The sequence below is a fragment of the Panthera uncia genome (assembly GCF_023721935.1).
Source record: "Panthera uncia isolate 11264 chromosome B2 unlocalized genomic scaffold, Puncia_PCG_1.0 HiC_scaffold_24, whole genome shotgun sequence".
Lineage (NCBI taxonomy): Eukaryota > Metazoa > Chordata > Mammalia > Carnivora > Felidae > Panthera > Panthera uncia.
Genome location: NW_026057580.1, coordinates 45,198,911 through 45,221,961, shown reverse-complemented (window position 1 = coordinate 45,221,961; position 23,051 = coordinate 45,198,911). Strand labels below are relative to the sequence as shown.

Sequence of the window (23,051 nt, the reverse complement as noted above, 5' to 3'; positions counted from 1 at the left end):
TTTACTACCTTAGACTGATGAGAATTAAATCTTTCAAAGTGAGGATTTTGTGGAGTTAAACAGTAACAGTGAACAGTAGTAGAAAGGTGGCTCTTTCTCCAAGACTAGATTCAATGGAGTCTTAGACCACACACCATTTAGCAAGACTGGCACTAAACTGGAACACTTCTATACCCATCACCTTTCTTCTCTCATTCCACAACTAGTAATGCAGCCAACACTGTATACTCAAGTCCCTGAATCACCTGAATTCTAAGGTTTTAAACTTCTTCCATTTATCTCTTAACACAGTAAATAATTTCTTACACAGTTACAGTCTGCCCCATCTATTCTGTGTTTCTTCAGATTTCACGTTTGGGCCATTTTGATAGAGATGAAAATAAGACAGCAAGATGCAAAAAGCATTGTATGGTTACTGAGTATAGGACAACTTCATGCCTGCTGGGTAGAGGAGATAATTTAAGAGAACAAAGCACAAGAAGTTTTTCTTTGCTATTTTCAGTATTTCTTCATTTCTAGTACTTTTGAATGCTTATTTTAGACAGCAAAGAAACATGGATGTACAGGCAAAATTTGGGGAGCAGTGAGGAGGTGGTTCTTCCTACACCTTCAAGAAGGTCTGTTCCATTGAGAGAGCAAGCAGCTTGCCTGCAGAATCATGGGCCTACAGAAAGTCTCAATTAAATGATTGCTTACAGTATGTCAACAAGCACATTTATGAGTACAGACAGTACCTCAGTGTGTGTGTGTGTGTGTGTGTGTGTGTGTGTGTGTGTGGTTTTTGTAGTTAAGAAGCTATTATGAGGTGCACCTGGGTGGCTTAGCATCCAACTCTTGATTTTCAGCTCAGGTCACGATCTCATGGTTTGTGGGTTTGAGCCGTGTCATCGGGCTCCACACCAGGCATGGAGCCTGCTTAAGAATCTCTTCCTCCCTCACCCTCTGCCCCTCTACAACCCACACGCATGCTCTCTTTCAAAAAATAAAAACTAATAATAAAATTTAAAAATTTTTAAAAAGAAGCTGTTATGAAAGTATAGGTCAAGCCACGTAAAACTGTCAAGTTTCCTAGGTTAAAAATAGAGTATCAGCAATTTCACATAGTTCAATTTACATTAAAAAGACAGTTACAGATTCAATAAATATATTTAACATAAAGGTTTATAAGTGGCTACTGACATCACAATTATGACAAAAATTTAAAAATTCTTTTTTACAATTTTGTATCCCAATATTCATGTACTGAGTTGTTTGTTGGCAAATCTTTAATACTAACTTTGGGGGCGCCTGGGTGGCTCAGTCGGTTAAGCGTCCGACTTCACTCAGGTCATGATCTCACGGTCTGTGAGTTCGAGCCCCGCGTCGGGCTCTGTGCTGACAGCTCAGAGCCTGGAGCCTGCTTCAGATTCTGTGTCTCCCTCTCTGTCTGACCCTCCCCCGTTCATGCTCTGTCTCTCTCTGTCTCAAAAATAAATAAACATTAAAAAAAAATTTAAAAAAAAATACTAACTTTGGTGATCAAAGTCCCCACAGTAAAGGTAACTGCATTAAAATAAAATTTTAGGTTGGGTATAGAAACAGTAACCCAATTACCTATCAGTTTCTGAACCTTGACAGACAAACAAGTTCCTCACCATCACACACACACACACACACACACACACACACACACACACACACACAACTATTTGCTCATAATTGTCATCTTGGGGGTAAAAGTGGGAGGCATCCAACTTATAAGTGGTAGTCTAGTCCCACTGATAAACAGTTTAAAATATCACCTATTACATTTGGATTAAAGGCAAAAATTAAGTAGTTTTCTCTTCCCTAATTATGTTCTTTGCTGTATTTTAATCTTTTGTATAAGTAAATTCTAGATTTGACATGAGAAGGTACTGCATTAAGTCTTCAACTTACATATCATTTCAAACAACAATTCTTTTAGTTAAGACATTTCAGTAAGAGGAAGCCAGCATGCTAGTATCATAAAGTCAATAATTTCAACAAACTGAAAACCTAGGAACCACGTGATGGACTATAAACATTTTATGTTATTGACAGCAAGTTAATCACAATAATTTGATGATATAAGTATTCAACTTTGCTAGTGAATAAAATAATCTACAATTCCTGTCACCATTTAAGGAGGGGAAAGGAAGGAGAAATTATCTTTGCTAATTCAGCCAAATAAATAAAAGTATCCCCTAAACTCTTAGTCATTTTCCAAGGTGAAAAACTTAATTCAATGAAAAATACATGCACTGCTCCAATTTTAGACAAGAAAGCTAAAGCTAACTATGGTGGTTCATGACTCAAGCAGAAATGTATGGCAGAGACAAAAGAGTTTCTAGGAAGCCTCAGGAAATTATAGAGAAAACCTGAGAGATACTCATTCTAACAACTTCCAAACAGAGGTCACTCTTAGTTCCTAGCATCATTTATTTCTTGGGCTTGGCTTTTATCTGGTTTGCCATGATTTTTCAATCACTAGATACATCATTTCAGGGCAAGAGATTTCACTTTAATAGTATCTCTTTTCATCATCACTATCTTTTATCTATTTTCTTCTGATCTGCTAGATCACACTATTATTTCTCTATGTTCTTTCTCCCTTCCTAATACCACAATAAAAGAATTCTATTTGACTTTTCCTCACTCATGGCCTACATTTTTCTTTCTCTACAACCTGCAAAATACCTAGCACAATAAGTACCTAGGAACAGTCTGAAGCTCTTCCTGGAAAACCCTTCATAGTTTCTTATTACTTTTTTGAGAGTTACTTTCACAACACTGCTTGAAATTTGCTTCTTTCAGGGAGTCATTCACAAATTCATCAGCATCTGTTCACTTGGGGTTACCTCAGAATATGTTCAGGTTGTATTAGAGAACTGGCTATTGCTAGTCTGTCTCTTTATAAAAAAGTACTCTTCAATCTCATGTCAGTGTATGTTCTTCCACTTGGGAAAATAATTCACATTGTGCCTAAAACAGCCTTCTAGTCACAACATATACTCAAAATAACACTGATACTTTACTGAAATTAAATATTATCCACAAATATATCTTTATAGTTTTAAATATTTATAATATTAAAAAAAATTCAAATATTCATTTATTTTTGACAGACAGCATGGGGGAGGGGCAGAGAGAGAGGGAGACACAGAATCCAAAGCAGGCTCCAGGCTCTGAGCTGTCAGCACAGGGCCCAATGCGGGGCGTGAACTCACGAACTGCGAGATCGCGACCTGAGCCACAGTCAGATGCTTAACCAACTGAGCCACCCAGGCACCCCTATAATAATTTTAAATATTTAAAGATGCTACAGTGAATACATGCAGTTAATTCCTCCTAACTCCCCTAAAAAAAATAGTGAAGTTTTTTTTTTCTTTTTTTTCTTTTTTTTTTTTTTTTGTGGGGAGAGGAGGTTGTTCGCTTGTTTTGTAAGGCATAAGACTACAAGGACAGAAATAATGGAAATTAAAAAATGCAACAAAACTTTAGGAGCTGACAAAGTAAAGAGATAACTAGTAACTAGTAACTAGTATTGATTCAACAGACTCAATAAAGCTGAATCCTAAACTAGAAGTAAAGAAACCCAGACTCAACTCATTTATAACAACAAAAAAAAAAAATCCCCAAAGGCTCAGGAATTGGCAGGACCAATTATCTCTGGAATTAGACTGAAGATGGAGCTGAAACCACCTTCCAGATGTTCTTATAAGAAATCTCCCATCTCTCACCCTTTATGAAGTCCTGCCCTATTTATAATAGACACATATTGGCCCTCTCCTATTCTGGCAAAATATTAGAAGTTTACTCTCTAGAGTGGGTAAAACAAAGGGTCTCTGGATTGGGTATATGTTACAAGGCTGAACTGTGTCCCCCTCAATTTTCCTATGTTGAAGTTGTAACTCATAATGTGGCTGTATTTGGGGATAAGTTATTTTAGAAGGTTAAATAAGTGAAAATGAGGTCATTAGTGTGTGATCCCTAATACAGTATGACTGATGTCCTTATAAAAAGAGGCAATGAGGGGCACAGACACATGAAGGGAAGACCATGTGAGGATGGCCATCTACGAGCAAAGAAAAGAAGTCTCAGAAGAAACCAACTCTGCTAACACCTTGATCTTGGACTTCTGGCGTCTAGACTGAGAAAAATTTGTTAGGCCACCCAGTTTGTGGTACTTTGCTATGCAAATACCCTAGCAAATTAATATAGTATACTAGATAACAAACAAATAAAAGAAATTAAATTTACAGACACCCAGCCCACTTTCCCCATAAGACTTTTGAAATTTTGAGTGCAAAGTAGGACACTGTCTACTCTTAAGACTTTGCAAAATACTGGCATCGAACTTCTTCCAAGGAAGCGACCCATCCATATAGGTAATATTATTGTTAACAAGTCTCACCCACATGCACAAAGTTTCTAAGCAGCTTTTAGAGTTCCACCCCCAGATATATGAGCAGATAGTCAGGGATCAAAAGACATTCAAAGAAAGCATCTAATATGAAAGACAAACTAAAACAAACTTTGGGGACACAGGTTAAATAGGGAGAAGGAAACTCTAAAACTCTGTCAGTAACTCTTAAAAAGATAAGTGAGGCTGTGAAGAACATGATACTAAAACAAAGGAACAGAAATGAAAAGGGTTCTTAGAAGTTAAAAATATGATAGTAGAAATGAATAAGTCAATAGAAGAACAGAAAGACACAGCTAAAGAAATCACCCAACAAAATATAGAACAAAAGGACAATATTGAAAATAAGAGAGAAAAGATGAGCTAGTTAGAAGACTTATTTAAAAAGGCTTCAAATAAGAATACTTCTTATTCTGGACAGCAAAAAACAGACTATGAAGACAAGAAAAATCAATATTTCCCAGAACTGTAGGTCTTAAGTTTCTATAATGAAAAATAACACAAAGGATAAAGAGCCAGTAAGATAAATGACAACAGACCCACATTAAGGCATATCATATTGTGAAATTTTAAAACTCTTGGATCGGGGCACCTGGGTGGCCAAGTCGATTTGCCTCTTGGTTTCAACTCAGGCCACGATCTCACAGCTCGTGGGTTTGAGCCCTATGTCAGGCAGGTTCTGCACTGTCAGCATACAGCTTGCCTGGGATCCTTTCTCTCTCCCTCACTCTCAAAATAATAAACTTAAAACAAACAAACAAATATAGAGGATGTCATTATGTGAAAATTCATTAAGTGGAACACTTATAATATGCATTCTCTTTTTATAAATATGTTATACTAAGATTAAAAACCTAAAAAATAAACAAAAAATAGAAATGAATGAAGAAATGAAATGAAGGAAACGAATTACATCTTTTAGGAGTAAACTGAGAAAATGGTTTAAATAAACAGAAAAACAATAAACATGTTGTCTTTAATATAAAAAAAAAAGGTGATGTGCATATGAGGCATAAACTTAAACTTGTTTTTGCACCTTTCATAAAAAGGAACCTGAAGGAGTAAATGGTTGAACAACAGTCTAAGAACAAGGAGGCTTCCCTATTCAGATATCACTACCTAATAACTTTGTAATGCCTAAACATTAGATAGTAGAGACTAAAATTTAATCTCTATTAAAAAAAGAGTTTTCCAAGCAAGTAAGAGCCAAAGGAGTTCATGATCACTAAACTAGCCTTACAAGAAATGTTAGAGAGACTTCATTAAGCTGGTACGAAATGGCACTAATTAGTAGCAAGAAAATATATGAAAGTATAAATTTCATCGGTAAAGGTAAATATATAACAAAGGTAGTAGATTAATCACTTATAAAGCTAGTATGAAGGTTAATGACAAAAGTGATAAAAACAACTGCAACTTCAATAATGACTTAAGGTTTACACAAGAAAAAAGTTCTTGTTAAATGTAACATCAAAAATGTAGAGTTGTAGAATGCATTCAAACTTAAGTTGTTATCAATTTAAAATAGACCATTACAAATATGGATTTTTGTATGTAGGCCTCATTCATGGTAACCATAAAGCAAAAACCTATAGTGTAAACACTAAAGATAACAAAAAAGGAATCTACATATAATACTAAGAAAAGTCATCAAATCCTAACGGAAGAGAGCAAGAGGAAAGGAACTACAAAACAATCAGAAAACAATTAACAAGATGGCAAAAAGTACATACCTATCAATAATCATTTTAATGTAAATAGACTAAATTCTCCAGTCAAAAGACATAGAGCGGCTGAATGGATTAAAAAACAGGATCCATCTAAACGCTGCCTATAAGAGACTCACTTCAGATAGACACATACAGATAGAAAGCAAAGGAATGAAAAAAGGAATTTCCATGCAAATGGAAACCCAAAGAAAGCTGAGTTGGCTATACTTCTATCACACAAAATAGACTTCAAAACCAAGACCGTAATCAGAGACAAAGACAGCATTATATAATGATAAAGGGGTCAATCCAAAAAGAGGATATAACATTTGTAAATATTATATACCCAAAGAGGTTAGAGTATCTAAATATATAAAACAAATATTAACAGACCTAATTGGGAGAAATTGACAATACATTAATAGTAATGGACTTCGATATGCCACTTACACCGGAAAGGAAATCAATAAGGAGACACTGGCCTTAAATGACACATTAGGCCAAACTGATTTAATAGATATATACAGAACACTCCACCCAAAAACAATAGAATATGCATTCTTCTCAAGTGCACACAGAACATATGTTAGGCCACAGAACAAATTTTAAATCATATCAAACACCTTCTCCAACTATAATGGTATGAAACTAGAAATCAATTACAAGAACAAAAGTGAAAAATTCACAGATGTGTGGAGATGAAACAGCATGCTTGAACAATCAATGGGTCAACAAATAAAAGAAGAAATCAAAAAAACTTTGAGACAAATGAAAAGGAAATACAACATATCAAAATATGGGATACAGCAAAAGCAGTTTTCTAAAGGGAATTTCATAGTACCAAATGCCTACCTCAATAAATGAAAACAATCTCAAAAAAACAACCTAACTTCATATATCAAGGAACCAGAACAAAAAGAATAAATGAAGCACTAAGATAGTAGAAGGAAAAAAACATTAAATATCAGAACAGAAATACATGGAACAGAGACTAAAAACACAATAAAAGAGATCAATGAAACTAAGAATTGGTTCTTTAAAAAGATAAGTAAAATTGGATAACCATTAGCTAGACTTAAAAAAAAAAATTAGGGCTCAAATAAAATCAGAAAAAAAGAGATGATATTACAACTGGTACCACAGAAATGTAAAAGATCATAAAAGAATTCTATGAAGAATTATACACCAACAAATTGGACAACCTATGGGATGTATTTAAATTCCTAGAAACATACAATCTTTTAGGACCTAATCATGAAAAAATAGAAATTCTGAATGAACCAATTACTAGTAAGGACTGAATCAGTAATTTAAAAACCTGCCAACAAACAAAGTCCAGGACAGATATCTTCACTGGTGAATAATACCAAACATTCAAAGAAAAATTAATACCAATCCTTCCCAAAAAAAGAAAAGGAAGGAATGCTTCTTAAACTCATTTTACAAGGCTAGTATTACCCTAATACGAGACAAGGACACCAGAAGAGATGAAAATTACAGAACCAATACCATGATGAACATAAATGTAAAAATCCTCAACAAAATATTAACAAACTGATCTCAACAATACATTAAAATGATTATACACCGTGGTAAAGAAGGATTTATTCTAGGGATACGAGAATGGTTCATCATCCACAAACCAATCAATGTGATACACTACATTAATAAATGGAAGACAGAAACCATATGATTATCTCAACAGATGCAGAAAAAGCATTTCACAAAATTTAACACTCATTTATAATAAAAACTTTTAACAAAGTGGGTAGAGAGGGAACACACCTCAACATTAATAAAGGCTGCTAATGACAAGCTCACAGCTAAAATCATATTCAATGGTAAAAAGCTGGTCAGGAACAAGAGAAGGATGCTGACTCTCCCACTTTTATTCAACATAATATTGGAAGTCCCAGCCAGAGCAAGAAAAAGAAATAAAAAATACCCAAATTAGAAATGAAGAAGTAAAACTGTCACTATTTGTAGATGACATATTACATATTTAAAAAAAACCCTAAAGATTCTACCAAAAAACTGTTAGAAATAATAATTGATGTTACAGGATACGAAATCAATATACAAAAAAAAATATGTTGCATTTCTGTACACTAATAATGAACTATCAGAAAGAGAAACTGAGAAAACAATCTCATTTAAAATTGCATCACAAAGAATAAAACCTAGGAATTTAACCAAGATGGTAAAAGACCTGTAGTCTGAAAAGTATAAGATATAGATGGTAAAAACTGAAGATGACACAAATGGAAGGAGATACTATGCTCATGAATTGGAAGAATCCACAAAAATTGTTAAAATGTCCATACTCCCCCAAACAATCTACACATTCAGTGTAATCACTGTCAAAATACCAATAGCATGTTTCACAGACCTAGAACAAATAATCCTAAAATTTGTATGAAATCACACAAAAAAACTCAAATAGCCAAAGCAATCTTAAGAAATCTTAAATCTTAAGAAAGAAAGCTAGAGGTACCATACTCCCCTTTTTCACTATTCTACAAAACTATGGTAAACAAAACAATATGGTAGTCATAAAAACAGACATATAAATCAATGGAAAATTATAGAGAGCCCAGAAATAAACCTACACATATATGTAAATTAATTTATGACAAAGGAGGCAAGAATATACACAATGGGGAAAGGACAGTCCCTTTAGGTAAATGGTGCTGGGAAAACTGGACAGCCATATACGAAATAATGAAACTAGACTAGTATCTTATAACATATACGAAAACTAAAGTAGATTAAAGACTTGAATGTAAGACCTGTAACAAGAAGAAGAAGAAACCAGATGGTAAGCTACTTGCGATCCTGGCAATGATTTTTTGGAGCTGACATCAAAGGCAACAAAAGCAAAATTAAAGTTAGACACTACATCAAACTAAAAAGCTTCTACAAGGGGCCCCTGGGTTAAGTCAGTTAAGCATCTGACTTTGGCTCAGGTCACGGTCTTGCAATTTGTGAGTTTGAGCCCCACATCGGGCTCTGTGCTGACAGTGTAGGCCTGCTCTGGATCCTCTGTCCCCTCTCTCTGCCCCTCCTCTCTGCTTGCTCGCTCTCTCAAAAATAAATAAAATAAACTTTTAAAATAAAAAGCTTCTACAATAATAGAAAACCACCAACAAAATGAAAAGGCAACCTGCTGAATGGGAGACAATATTTGCAAATCATATATGTGATAAAGGGTTAAGATCCAAAATATATAAAGAACTCATGCAACTCAATGGCAAAAACACAATCTGATTAAAAAATAGATTAAAACCTAAAAATAAAATTCAGGGAACCTAAAGAGACATTTTCCAAAGAAGACATACAAATGGTCAACAGGTGCATAAAAAGGTACTCAGCATCACCAATCACCAGGGAAATGCAAATCAAAACCACAATGAGCTGTCACCTCACACCTCTGAGAACTGACATTCTCAAAAACACAAAACAAGAGTTGCATAAGGGTACCCTTGTGCACTGTTGGTGGGAATCTGAATTGGTGCAGCCACTATGGGAAACAGAATGGAGTTTGTCAAAAAATTAAAAATACAACTACCATATGATCCAGTATTCCACTTCTAAGTATTTATCTGAAGAAAACAAAAATATAATATAAAATATTAATATAAAAAGATACATGCACCTCCCCATAGCCAAGATATGGAAACAAGTTAAGTGTCCACTGATAGATGAATGGATAAAGAAGATGTGGTATATATATTTATATACATACATACATACCACACACATACATATATATACACACACACAATGGTATACCATCCAGCTGTTTTAAAAAAGAATAAAGCCTTGTCAGCTTGTCATTTGGACAATATGGATGGACCCTAAGGATATTATGCTAAGTGAAATAAGTCAGACAAAGACAAACATGTATGATTTCTTTTATATGTGGAATCTAAAAATCAAAACAAAACAAATAAACTCAAGCTCACTGATACAGAAAACAAATTAGTGGCTGTCAGAGGCAGGGGTCAGGGTTGGGAAAAATGGGAGAATGGGTTAAAAGGTAAATAAATCATGGGGATATAATTTACTACATGGTGACTAATAGTACAGTAATGAATATTTCAAAGTTGCTAAGTCAGTAGCTCTTAAAAGAGCTCATCACAAGAAAAAAATCTGTCGGTGACAGATGTTAACTAGACTTACTGTGATGATCATTTCATAGTGTATACAAATATCGAATCATTACATTACACACCAGAAACTAGTATATGTTATATGTCAATTATACCTCAAAAAAAGAAAACAAAGAGGAGAGGCGCCTGGGTGGCTCAGTTGGTTAAACAGCCAGTGTCGGCTCAGGTCATGATCCTGGGGTTCATGAGTTCGAGCCCCATGTCAGGCTCTGTGCTGACAGCTCGGAGCCTGGAGCCTGCTTTGCATTCTGTGTCTCATTCTCTCTTTGTCCCTCCCCTGCTTGCACTCTGTCTCTTTCTCTCTCTTAAATAAATAAACACTAAAAAATTTTTTTTAAAAAAAGGAGTAAAAAAGACACTATGTTCTTTCTCAACTTCTTAAAGGTTCATCTCAAAATGGCCTTCCAAATTCTGGTACAGTTGTACTACTGACAAAATATTTTCATGAACACAGGACTCAAAATAACAGCACAGCATACCTGTATCTTTCTTTAGAATAAGCGAATTATGATTCTCGAGGGGGTGACCAAGACGTTTCCAAGAAGCATTCTCTTTTTTCTTTAGGACAATTTCTATTTTTCCCACATTCTCAACAACCCGCACTGAAAAGATAAATTCCATTTGTATTCATTGAAACTAAATATAATACATTATTCTAAAATGAATCTTTCTCAAACAATACAAATGTCCTGATCTGATAGGAATAACAGGGATCATTAGTAAGACTTTGTACACATATCAAAATTGTTTATGCCTTAAGTGATGTTAAATCCAGTTTAATTTACTTTATGATTCAAGTTAACTTCTTTCAAACTGATTTATCAAGGGCCAAACTAATACGTATTGACAGTTCTCATATAAGCTCAAATATAGACATGGCAAGTAATTAACACATAGCTAAAAACCAAAACAAAAAAGGAAGGGGCTGGCTGACATATAAATTAGTCATTGAATGGACTCATAAGAGCAAATTTAATTTATTTATACTCTTAACATTTCTCAATTGAGATTTGAGAGGTTCTTATGATTAAATTCAGTAGATCAATACTGAGCCTAGTAAACACAGAAAAAGCCTCATGAATCACTAAAAAGCGCATATGAATCTTAAATAATTAAAACCCCTTTACATTATCTTTTTATTTTTGACTTTTTAAGATAGTGCAGAATATATGGGTATAATAATGAGATACAGACTTTACATATTGATAAAATTTTATGAATTGAATATGCTTTTGAAGACCTAAAGTATATTTCATTTTGTGTTTAGAAACATTCTATTCTTTTTCACTGTAAACACATAATTCAATAGCAATTTAACAATAACTTTTTAAGATAGATTAGTCAAATACATTCATTTCAATGAACATTCATTGATTTGAAGCTTAACAAATACGGGAACATGGTCCTTGACTTTATACAATTTACAGAGTTTACTATGTTATATGGAAAAAAAGAAGGCACAGGACCAGTATAGGGTACTCTGACAGTACTTTAAAACAGGAAAGGACTAATATTTAAAAAAGTATATATATTTACAGATATATGTGTACATATCTCTAATGAAGTATTCAGCCTTAAAAAAAAAAAAAAAAGAAAATCCTTCCATTTGCAACAAAACGGATGAACTTGGAGGCATTATGCTAAATGAAATAAGCCAGACAGAGAAGACAAATGCTGCATGGTATCACTTATATGTAGAGTCTTAAAAAAAAAAAAAAAGAAAGAAAAAAGAAAAGGTCATGTACTCCTATAAGCAGAGAGTAGAATGGTGGTTGCCAGTGGCTAAGGGTAGGGTGTGGGGAGAAGATGACAAAAGCATACAAACTTTCAGTTAAGATATGAATAAGGTCTGAAGATCTAATGTATAATTATGGTAACTACAGTTGATAATACTGTTCAATTCCAATTTGCTAAGACAGTGGAACTTAAGTGTTCTCACCTACACACAAACAGTAAATATGTGAGGTGATGGATGTGTTAACTCGATTTTTGGAATTCTCTTACAATGTATACATATATCAAATCATCATGCAATTAAATATATTATAATTTTGTCATTTATACCTCAATAAAGCTAAAAGCAAAAGACAAAAACCCAAAAAACCACCATTCTATGAATCTTATGTTATTAACAGCTTTGTAAAATCCACATTGCACTTTTATATGCAGAAAAATTCATAATTTAATAAGCTCTGTTAACATTACATATTTAAATATATACACCTAAGAAAAATTTGTCTGGTCTAGTATATTTAACAGGCTGCATGTCAGGAGTGGGGTGGAGATAAGGAAGGAAGGAAGAATGGAAAGAAGACAGGAATTTTTTTTCTAAGGAGAGAAAAAGGAAAGGGTAGAGAGATGAAAGGAATAAGGGGAAATTAAAGAGGGAGAAAAAACCTGGGAGAATATATTTATAAACATTAACATATTTGTTTATAAAGAAAATGTCACATCTTTGTTTTGTAATATGAAAATATACATATGAAGAATAAGACAAATGCTGATTTTTCTCCTCCTTTCCCTCTCTCTCTCCCCTGTGTGCGTGTGTGTGTGTGTGTGTGTGTGTGTGTATGTGTGCATGCATACATGTAATTATTTTTTGGTAGCTTACCAGAAAAATCTTCTTCAATTTCATGGCTTAGTTCTAGGAAAGAAAAATATGTTAGTTAAAATCCAACTTCAATTCACACAGTCTATGAACACCATGTAAGATCATTTAAATGGTTCTTTTATACACTGTTTCAAATCTCTCAAGGTAAGTCAAACATTGAGAGCCAGGAGAAAGAAACTGCACAACCAAAATGTCAAAGTATTTAAATATAAATACATTTTTTCAACTTCTCAATTTCTCTCCCTATTGAAGAGAAAATACTCAATTGCCAACAAGTAGGTAACCCACACTAGTCCAAAGTATGGTCCCAGACTGCCGTCCCTACAGACCAAGACAGGAGGACAGTGGGAAGGTGTGCAGCACCTGAAGCGTGCGTGCTCTCAGTGTGAGCACAAGCATGGGTGTGTATATGGGCCTGGCTTGGGTCTGGCTTAGTTCTTCCTTTCTCATTGTTCTCTGAGGTTGAATATTCATTCAGTTATTGAAAGAAAATTACTGAGTATGTATTACTTTCTAGGCTTTATGGATACAACAGTTAATGAAAGAAAAACCACTGCCCTTATGGAAATTATGTTCCAGAAGGAGGAGATGGAAGAAATATTTTCACAGACATCTGCTTCAAACTTCACTGTGTTAACAAGGCTATCTGGAACTTACAATTCTGCATTAGTCCTTCCAATCCAATATCAGCATCCAAAAGTATTTTTTTTGCAATATTTTGGAGTAAAAAATGTGACTATTTTTGACTGTGGAATTTTTTTTTCTTTTGTATTGTGTGCTACAATATTGTTAGCTACAGTGTGAACAAAATTAGCCATAAAGTATTTGAAACATAATAGATGGTGGCAAGGAGGTTTTACTTAAAGAAAAATCATGCAGTGCTAATGAGTAGTGTATACTTTTCTAGACACCAGAGTGTTTGTTTAAAATTCTTCCCCAAGAGGCAATATACATTAGGTCTCATGCTAAGAAAAAATAGGGCAGGTTATTTCTAGAAGAAAAGTTTAAGGTTCCAGTCTGATTAACCTACCGAATGGAGAAAATAGGAAAGAAAAAACATTTTTCTACTCTGATCAAATTCAGGACTGAAGGTATTTCATTAATACAGTAAAAGAGTGAATACTGCAACCTCATCAAAATAAAAAGCTTCTGCACAGCGAAGGAAACAATTGGCAGAACTAAAAGGCAACCGACAGAATGGGAGAAGCTATTTGCAAGCGACATATCAGATAAAGGGTTAGTGTCCAAAATCTATAAAGAATTTATCAAACTCAACACCCAAAAAACAAATAATCCAGTGAAGAAAGGGGCAAAAGACATGAATAGACACTTCTCCAAAGAAGACATCCACATGGCCAACCGACACAGGAAAAAATGCTCCACATCACTCATCATCAGGGAAATACAAATCAAAACCACAATGAGATACCACCTGACACCTGTCAGAACGGCTCACATTAACAACTCAGGCAACAACAGATGTTGGCGAGGATGCGGAGAAAGAGGATCTCTTTTGCATTGTTGGTGGGAATGTAAGCTGGTGCAGCCATGCTGGAAAACAGTATGGAGGTTCCTCAAAAAACTAAAAATAAAACTACCCTACAACCTGGCAATTGCACTACTAGGTATTTATTCAAGGGATACAGGTGTGCTGTTTCGAAGGGACACATGCACCCCCATGTTTATAGCAGCACTATGCACAATAGCCAAAGTATGGAGAGAGCCCAAATGTCCATCGATGGATGAATGGATAAAAAAGATGTGGTATATAAATACAATGGAGTATTACCCGGCAATCAAAAGTATGAAAACTTGCCATTTGCAACTATGTGGATGGAACTGGAGGGTATTATGCTAAGTGAAATTAGTCAGAGAAAAGACAAATATCATATGACTTCACTCATATGAGGACTTTAAGGGACAAAACAGATGAACATAAGGGAAGGGAAACAAAAATAATATAAAAACAGGGAGGGGGACAAAACAGAAGAGACTCATAAATATGGAGAACAAACTGAGGGTTACTGGAGGGGTTGTGGGAGGGGGGATGGGCTAAATGAGTAAGGGGCACTAAAGAATCTACTCCTGAAATCATTGTTGCACTATATGCTAACTAATTTGGATGTAAATTAAAAAAAACCAAAAACTAAAATTAAAAAAAGGAAAGAGTCAGGAAAAAAAAATACAGTAAGGCAGCAAACAGAATCCCGAGTCACCCAAGGTCTGGAGAATCAGTCCCTGTTTTGCAAAAGTAAATGATGTTCTTCATATAAGAATGACTGCTTAAGGGGCGCCTGGGTGGCTCAGGTGGTTAAGCGTCTGACTTCAGCTCAGATCATGATCTCACACTCTGAGTTCGAGCCCTGCGTTGGGCTCTGTGCTGACAGCTCAGAGCCTAGAGCCTGTTTCAGATTCTGTCTCCCCCTCTCTCTGCCCCTCCCCTGCTCATGCTCTGTCTCTGTCTCAAAAATAAATAAAAACATTTAAAAAAATTTTTTTTAAAAAGAATGACTGCTTAAAGCATAATTTTCTTATTGTTGTTGTTTGTTTCTTTTCTAACTAGAACAATATCGCCTTCACTGGAGCAGAAAAGGGTGAAATCCTAGAGTCATTATGGGTGAAATGTGGATTAAGAATCTGGCATCTTTGGGGTGCCTGGGTGGCTCAAACTGTTAAGTGTCTGACTTTGGCCCAGGTCATGATCTCATGGTTGGTGGGTTTGAGCCCCACATCAGCCTCTGTGCTGACAGCTCAGAGCCCAGAGCCTGCTTTGGAATCTGTGATTCCCTCTCTCTCCACCCTTCCCTGCTCACCCTTTGTCTCTCTCTGTCTCTCAAAAAATAAATAAATGTTTAAAAAAAATTTTTTTTTTAAATCTGGCATCTTTGGTTCTAGATTTTAGTTCTGGTTTCTTTCTTTTGATCTTTAATTTCTCAAAGCAGACAGAGTGAACTGTACGTTATGAAGGAACAGGTTATGAAGGAACAGGCAGCTGAGGGATACAATACAACTTTACAGTCCACGCTGTTTTGGTGCCACCTTGCACTTCCCATGGTGGAGCTGGCAAAAAAACCAGGCCAATGAAATGAGCACTTAGTGATGGCTGTTCTAGGAGCATGGGACAGGTCTCCAGAGATTTGTTTGCAGATATCAAGTAAAAGACATTTAACAAAGCCAGGGCAACAAATATTTCATATCATTACTGGCTTTGATTGCACTGAATTGTTTAAACTTGGGAAAGGTGAGGTCAGGCTGCCATTTGCCTGCACTGTTATTAGTGTAAAGAAAAAATAGAAAAAAGATAAATCAAAAATGACAAAACAAAATGACAACATCAGATAAAATATTTTTGCTACCTAGAGTGTAGACCAAGTTTATTGCCAGAATTAAGGGAAACTGGAGTTGTTTCCATTAATAAAGAATAAAGTACTTACCAACGTGTATAATATATGAATAATCCTTGATAAGTATTTCTGCTCTAAAGGAATCATCCTGATGATCAACTATTACTGAGTCTAGATTAATATCCTTAAACAGAAAGCAGAAAGAGAAAGATTAAAAAGTAAAATTTGCCCCAAATTTCTATAACTACTATACTTTTAAGATGATCAGTGGATGTTCATATGGCTTTATCTATCTATCTATCTATCTATCTATCTATCTATCTATCTATCTATCTTTTTGCTCCACACTGTCAGTCCAGACCTCTAACTCACAAAACTGTGAGATCATGACCTGAGCTGAGATCAAGAGTTGGACACTTAACCAACTGAGCCACCCAGGCACCCCCATAAGGCATTTCTTTATAGAACCCACAAGGTGAATAAATACTACTCCTGTTTTTTCTCTCTCATACAACCTAGTTCTCCTTCAAAGCACATATTGCAATTTTAATTATATATTTGTTTCTGCTTAATATCTATCTCACCCACTCATCTCTAAGCTCTGAATGTATGAGACTGTCAAGAATATTGCCTGGCACCTAGTAAGTGCTCAGTAGATATTTATTGAATAAATACTCTGGAAAAAATTAGAATCAGACCAGAAATCAAGATATGTATCTTCATTTTAATCTTTTTACTACTACATGATGCTGTGCAAATTACACAACCTCTTGACTTCAGCTTTCTAGACAGCTCTAATTTCTACATAGCCTTGGTACAAGTTATTGTGACACCTATCATGTATACTGTATAATGCATGCATTATTCCACATAGAAATATTCCCCCTTCCCTTAATCATTCATCCTCTGTGCCTCACTGACATTACCAATGGGAGCAGACCCCAACCTCCTTAGGCCATGGCCTCTTGGTTTTGGACTGTGTGATGAGGAGACAATACAGAGAAAGAGTGGAAGCGGTTCTGGCAGTGCCTCTGGTCCTCTTGGCTGTATCAAGCAGATTACCATCACTCCTGTTGTCACATCATGCTGCAACAGTCAGAGGAACTCACAGCTCATCTGTGGTTCTGCTACTGCAGAAGTAGCATGCATTCTCAGAAATCCCTAGCTGCCAGAACTTGTCTTTAAATTTACATGGTTCCTCCAGTGTGAGAACCTTGCCAGTTGCTGAAGGATGTGTTTGCAGATGTTGTAAGTTGTCTGTGTATTGATCTGATTTCTCAGATGCAAGCCCCATGAAAGCCAAGTATGTACATATCTAGCCCATCATTAGATCCCTGAATTCTAAAATAGTGCTGCAAATAAAGCAGAAATTCAATACGTACTTAGTAAATCAATTAACCCCTTAATTTTAGTTTCAAGAGGGTGTCTGAATCCCATTAGTGTTTTAAGCATACTAAACCAAGTATCATAGTCTCTACTGTCCTTCAAATTCCAATTTATGCACAAGAAATTAGTTCTTACAATGAAGTTAACTGGGATTCTCACTTTTGTTATCCACGCTTACACACACACACACACACACACACACACACACACACACACACACACAAATGCGTGTGTGCGTGGAAAATACATAAAATACTTTGTAGTCTAGCTTTTTTTAAGACGCTATAGCATGGCTGTTAAGAGTATATACTCTGGAGCCAGGCTGCCTGGGTTCAAACTGCTAGATCTGCCATTTACTGTGTGACATTGGGTAAATTACTTAATCTTTCTGTTTTCCCCATGTATAAAACAGGGATAACAAAAGGATCTACTCCATGGAGTTACCGTGAGTAAATAAGTTAATAATATAAAAAGAGTGCTTAGAAAATAGCTGGCATTTATTAAGACTTCACTTTTTTTCTGATTTTAAAGACATTGTTTACCTTCTGCTTAGTATATATTACAATAGTCACTGAAGAGTCTGTCTGGAACCAGTCATAGCTATAAAATATTAAAAGAATGAATAATTATATCAATAATTGTACAGTAACACATATTAAGTCATTAAATATGTGATTTAAAAAATATATGGCTTAAAAATATGCAATATGACAACATAAGTATATGATTTTAAATATGCAGCTTAAAATCTATAGTGAAAAATATATTTCTCTAGGTAAACTTTGTTCTAAATAATGGGGGTAGGCCTTACAATTAGGGGGTAATTGTTCCAACTTGGATTGAAACAAACAATATCCTTGAAAAGATACTTTTTAGAAAGGTTACACATTATATTAAAATCTTTTACATAAGAGCAGTAACACAACATACTTTCTTAAGAAGCATGACAAAATCTACATGCTTATTACCTTCACTCCTCCCTATCACAAATATATTATTATCAAGATTAATAATTCATCAAGGTCTTTTAATGGTTCAACAGTAAAAGTTAAGGTAAAACCAAGTCTTCCATTTTGTAATAGATGTTCATTAAACTGATACTGTTTTTGCACTTATTATAAATATAAGGACACCCTGGGGTAAATCCTAGAGGAGATTTCCTTATGCCCGTAAGTTAAAATTGCATATGAAATACTTTAATAAATCTAACAAATATAGCAGGATGCTATTATATTATAGACTGGCAGTGGGGAGAAAGGAAGAGAAAAAAATTACAAAGAATACATATAACCCTGAGGGCATTTGAAATGTTAACATTAACAAAAATATATAGAGATCACGTAATTTACTAAGACAGTTGCCATTCAATACATTTTGAAGGATTTCCATAAAAACCAGTAAAAAAAACTAAATATATGAAAAACAATGTAGTTGAATAAATTATGGTATGGTCATATGATGGAAGGCAGACAAAAAAATGGCTTTTGCAGAATATGACACAGGAATACTGCTCATAAAATACATTGCAATGCCAGTATTATCAAAATAGAATAATATGGAAATAGGTATTATATGAATCAAGCTGGGTGGAAAAGACCAAATATTAAGTATATATCCAGAGTTGATAGATTACAACTGATTTTATCACTTTCTTTTCTATTTCTCTAGATTTTCCAAGTTTTCCACCATGAATGTATATTTTATAATCAGAAAAATATTTTCAAATAGTTTTTAAAGTCAAAAATATTTTTGAAATTTTTTAACTTAAAAATTTTTAAACACAAATATTTACACATAAGTGTTTAAAATGGATCAAACTTTAGTTATACTAAAAATTCACACATACAGAAAACAGCCCATTCTCCCACAATGCCTGATAAATGAGCACTGCAGTTCTTATGTCAAAGAACCATGATTAACACAGTAAGCATGAACTCAAACTCAGAGCTGTTTATTTTTTTTTAATGTGTCTATTTTGGTGTAGAAGTAATTTAGCTTTTAAAAAGTACAACAAGAATCCGTACCTTGGAGAACTACAACCTTCTTTGGCAAGTGTATCTGCCACTTGGCTCTTGGGAAGCATGCCTTCACAAAGAAAAACAAAACAGCTACGGTTCATCTAGATAGCATTTATTTTTTTTCTTCTTTTTAGTAAAATTCTTATTAAAATACTATAAAAGGACACAAATCATGGATGTACAAAAACTTACCTTGTAGCCAGCACCACCCCTCCCCCCAGGGTAATCATTATTCTGACTTTTAGCACCCTTAGTTTTTGCCTGTATTTGACCTTTATAAAAATGGAATCACAAGATATGTTCTCTTTTGGTCTGAGGCTTTTTTTGTTTGGCATTATGTCAAGTAAGTATGATTGATAGTAAGCAATAAATCAAACCTTGAGGCTTCTGAACTATTACCCATGCTGTTGAATGCATCAGTAGTTTGTATTTATACTACATTGTACAAATATGAGAGTTTATACATTCTGTTGCTGGACATTTGGGTTGTTTGCAGTCTTGGGCTATTATACATAAATAGCACTGTTATATATATTCTTGTATATGTACCTGCACATTCTTAAAGAACATATATCCGCATTTTTGCAAGTATACAAGGTGTGTGTAGATCTGGCTTTACTAGCTGCTGCTTAACAATTTCCCAAAGTGGTTGTACCAATTTATATTTAATACCAGAAATGTCTGAGGGTTCCAGTCACTCCACAATCTCACTGAAATCAATCCTGTCAGCATGCAGCAACACTGCATTTTAAAAGCCCACTAAAACTGTGATTTTTAGTTGAGAACTCAGAGATGTGGAAGAACTCTAGAGATTCTGTAAAGCATTCTGTATTTCCCTCCCACAACAGGACTGTGCTGTTGGTATCTGGAAGGATCAGTTTGGAAAAAAAAGAGGCCTGCTGCTAAAAGGCCTGTTGCAAATCACTGCAACAATTACATTTCTATTCCTCAAACTGTGCAGGAAAACAAATTTAATGTTTCGTCTCTGGTGAATCCTGTAGGTCTCACATCAAAAGTCACAGTTGGGGCGCCTGGGTGGCTCAGCTGGTTAAGCGTCCGACTTCGGCTCAGGTCATGATCTCACTCGTGGTTCATGAGTTCGAGCCCTGTGTCAGGCTTTGTGCTGACAGCTCAAAGCCTGGAGCCTGTTTCAGATTCTGTGTCTCCTTCTCTCTCTGTCCCTCCCCTGATCATGCTCTCTCTCTCTCAAAAATAAAATAAACATTAAAAAAAATTTTTTTTAAAAAGTCACAGTAATATGGGGCACCTGGGTGGCTCAGTTGGTTGAGCGACCAACTTCGGCTCAGGTCATGATCTCACAGTTTGTAGGTTCGAGCCCCATATCGGGCTCTGTGCTGACAGCTCGAGGCCTGGATCCTGCTTCAGATTCTGTGTCTCCCTCTCTCTCTGCCTTTCCCCTGCTTTCTCTCTCTCTCTCTCAAAAATAAATAAACATTAAAAACTTTAAAAGAAAGTCACAGTAATATAAAATCAGAGAGGGGAGGCATCTTTGAGACAAACTAGTGTAGAGGTTTCAAGATTCTTTCCAGCCATAGAAGCTTCTTTTTAAATCCAACTTAAGTGCAAGCACAAGATATCAAACAGCCATATTTTGGGGGATGAGGCTGATCATGAGCCCTGAGTCCAGGCCTTACTCACTCAGTTGCCATCTCTTCCTATGCAACTCTACAGAACATAATTAATATTCAGATAAACAAAAGAAGTCTCAAAGATGGGACATAACAAAGCCACAGTTATGAACTAACTAGGAGTGAATCCTAAAGAAGAATGCTCTACCAGAAAACTAAAAGTATAACAACAGGACTATAAAAATGAAAATGTAGGGGCGCCTGGGTGGCTTGGTCGGTTAAGCGTCCGACTTCGGCTCAGGTTATGATCTCATGGTCCGTGAGTTCGAGCCCCGCGTCGGGCTCTGTGCTGACAGCTCAGAGCCTGGAGCCTGTTTCAGATTCTGTGTCTCCCTCTCTCTCTGCCCCTCCCCTGTTCATGCTCTGTCTCTCTCTGTCTCAAAAATAAATAAACGTTAAAAAAAATTAAAAAAAAATGAAAATGTATTTTTATCTCAAATGACAAAAAATAAGAAAAGATAACCTTAATAAATTATTTGAAAAATCACTTAAAAGATATTTCACTATGAGATTAATGTCATTTATCATATGGAGGCCTCTTAGATATATAAATAAAAAACAAATGCATCACGATCTAAGACTTTGCATAAGAAAAAGCTATCAACAGGATTCACAGATTGTTACTCAATTTTGATCTTATTAGGGTCTTATTAGGACCTGATTAGGACCAAGAAATCTGGATTTGAAGTTAGTATCAGCACTGTGATCTTACAAAAACCACCATTTCTGCTTCCTCAAATTTATACTAGTAAAGAAATTTGCCCTGAAATCTCATGAGACAGCAAAGGAGACAATTTCCAAACATTCTAAAAGACTATACAATGTCATACAAATATGTCTTTTTAGAACAGAATAAGGTCATAGGCTGTGGAATGTGCTTTGATTTCAACATCTGCCAAGCAAAATAAAACACCTTATATATAATATCATTCTAGAAAAGTTGAAGGAATCTGTGGTGAATGAGGGGTAGAGTAAAATAATTAACTAAAGTTAGGTGGACTGAATGGATATTCTCTTTCCCCAAAGTGCTGCTTGATGACTGTTGTTAATTTGAAGGGATCAGGTCTCTAGTGGAATACCACAGTAATCTATCTCATTCAGGATTTAAAATAGTTATTTGAATAACGACATTGCTGGCAGACAGATCACATCTGCAAATACACAGACTTACCACATAGTCTTGAATGAACCAAAATGAGAAGCAGCTAATAAATATAAATATAAATATCACAATCTTATAGAATACAAGATCATGATAGGTAATTGTGCCAGCCAGACACTTAGGGACATGTGTTAATATTCCATTCTTAAGGCCACCTTGAACCGAGGTATTAGTTAAATGCAGTGCATCCAGAGGAGGGCAACAGGAAAGTAATGGTTCTGGAAGCCATATGTGGTGGGAATGGAAATGCCCAGTGTATCAGTAATTAGTCTTTAAGCAATGGTTTTATGCCTATTATCACAAAAGAGTCCGTCATTATATGGAACCCAAGATAGGCCCTTCATTTAATACAGTGCTATACTATCAGACAAAAAGCCTCAGGTGTTACATCAAAAACTGAAATAAGTCAGTCTACAACACAGACGACGGTATTCCTCAAGTTAAAAAAGGAAGGGTAACTAATCTGGCAATCTAGCTTATAGTTGAATTTCTATAACTTTCTTTTGCAAACGTGGAGAAAAAAACCTATTTCTAAACATACCTTAATGAGAACAAACTGAGGGTTGATGGGGGGGGG

The 23,051-nt window shown here is 35.2% G+C and overlaps 1 protein-coding gene across 5 annotated transcripts in view; it reads right to left on the bottom strand.

Moving 5' to 3' along the window:
• LOC125938669 (cytochrome b5 reductase 4) overlaps positions 1-23,051 on the bottom strand; it is a 99,229-nt gene that overhangs the window by 25,835 nt on the left and 50,343 nt on the right. For all 5 annotated transcript variants that reach the window (XM_049653961.1, XM_049653958.1, XM_049653959.1 and 2 more), the window contains exons 6-10: positions 19,670-19,730; positions 18,188-18,245; positions 16,350-16,443; positions 12,916-12,948; positions 10,784-10,906 (exon numbers count right to left, since the gene is read on the bottom strand). In XM_049653961.1, the coding sequence (XP_049509918.1) occupies positions 10,784-10,906; positions 12,916-12,948; positions 16,350-16,443; positions 18,188-18,245; positions 19,670-19,730 (369 nt within the window). The remainder of the gene's footprint in view (positions 1-10,783; positions 10,907-12,915; positions 12,949-16,349; positions 16,444-18,187; positions 18,246-19,669; positions 19,731-23,051) is intronic.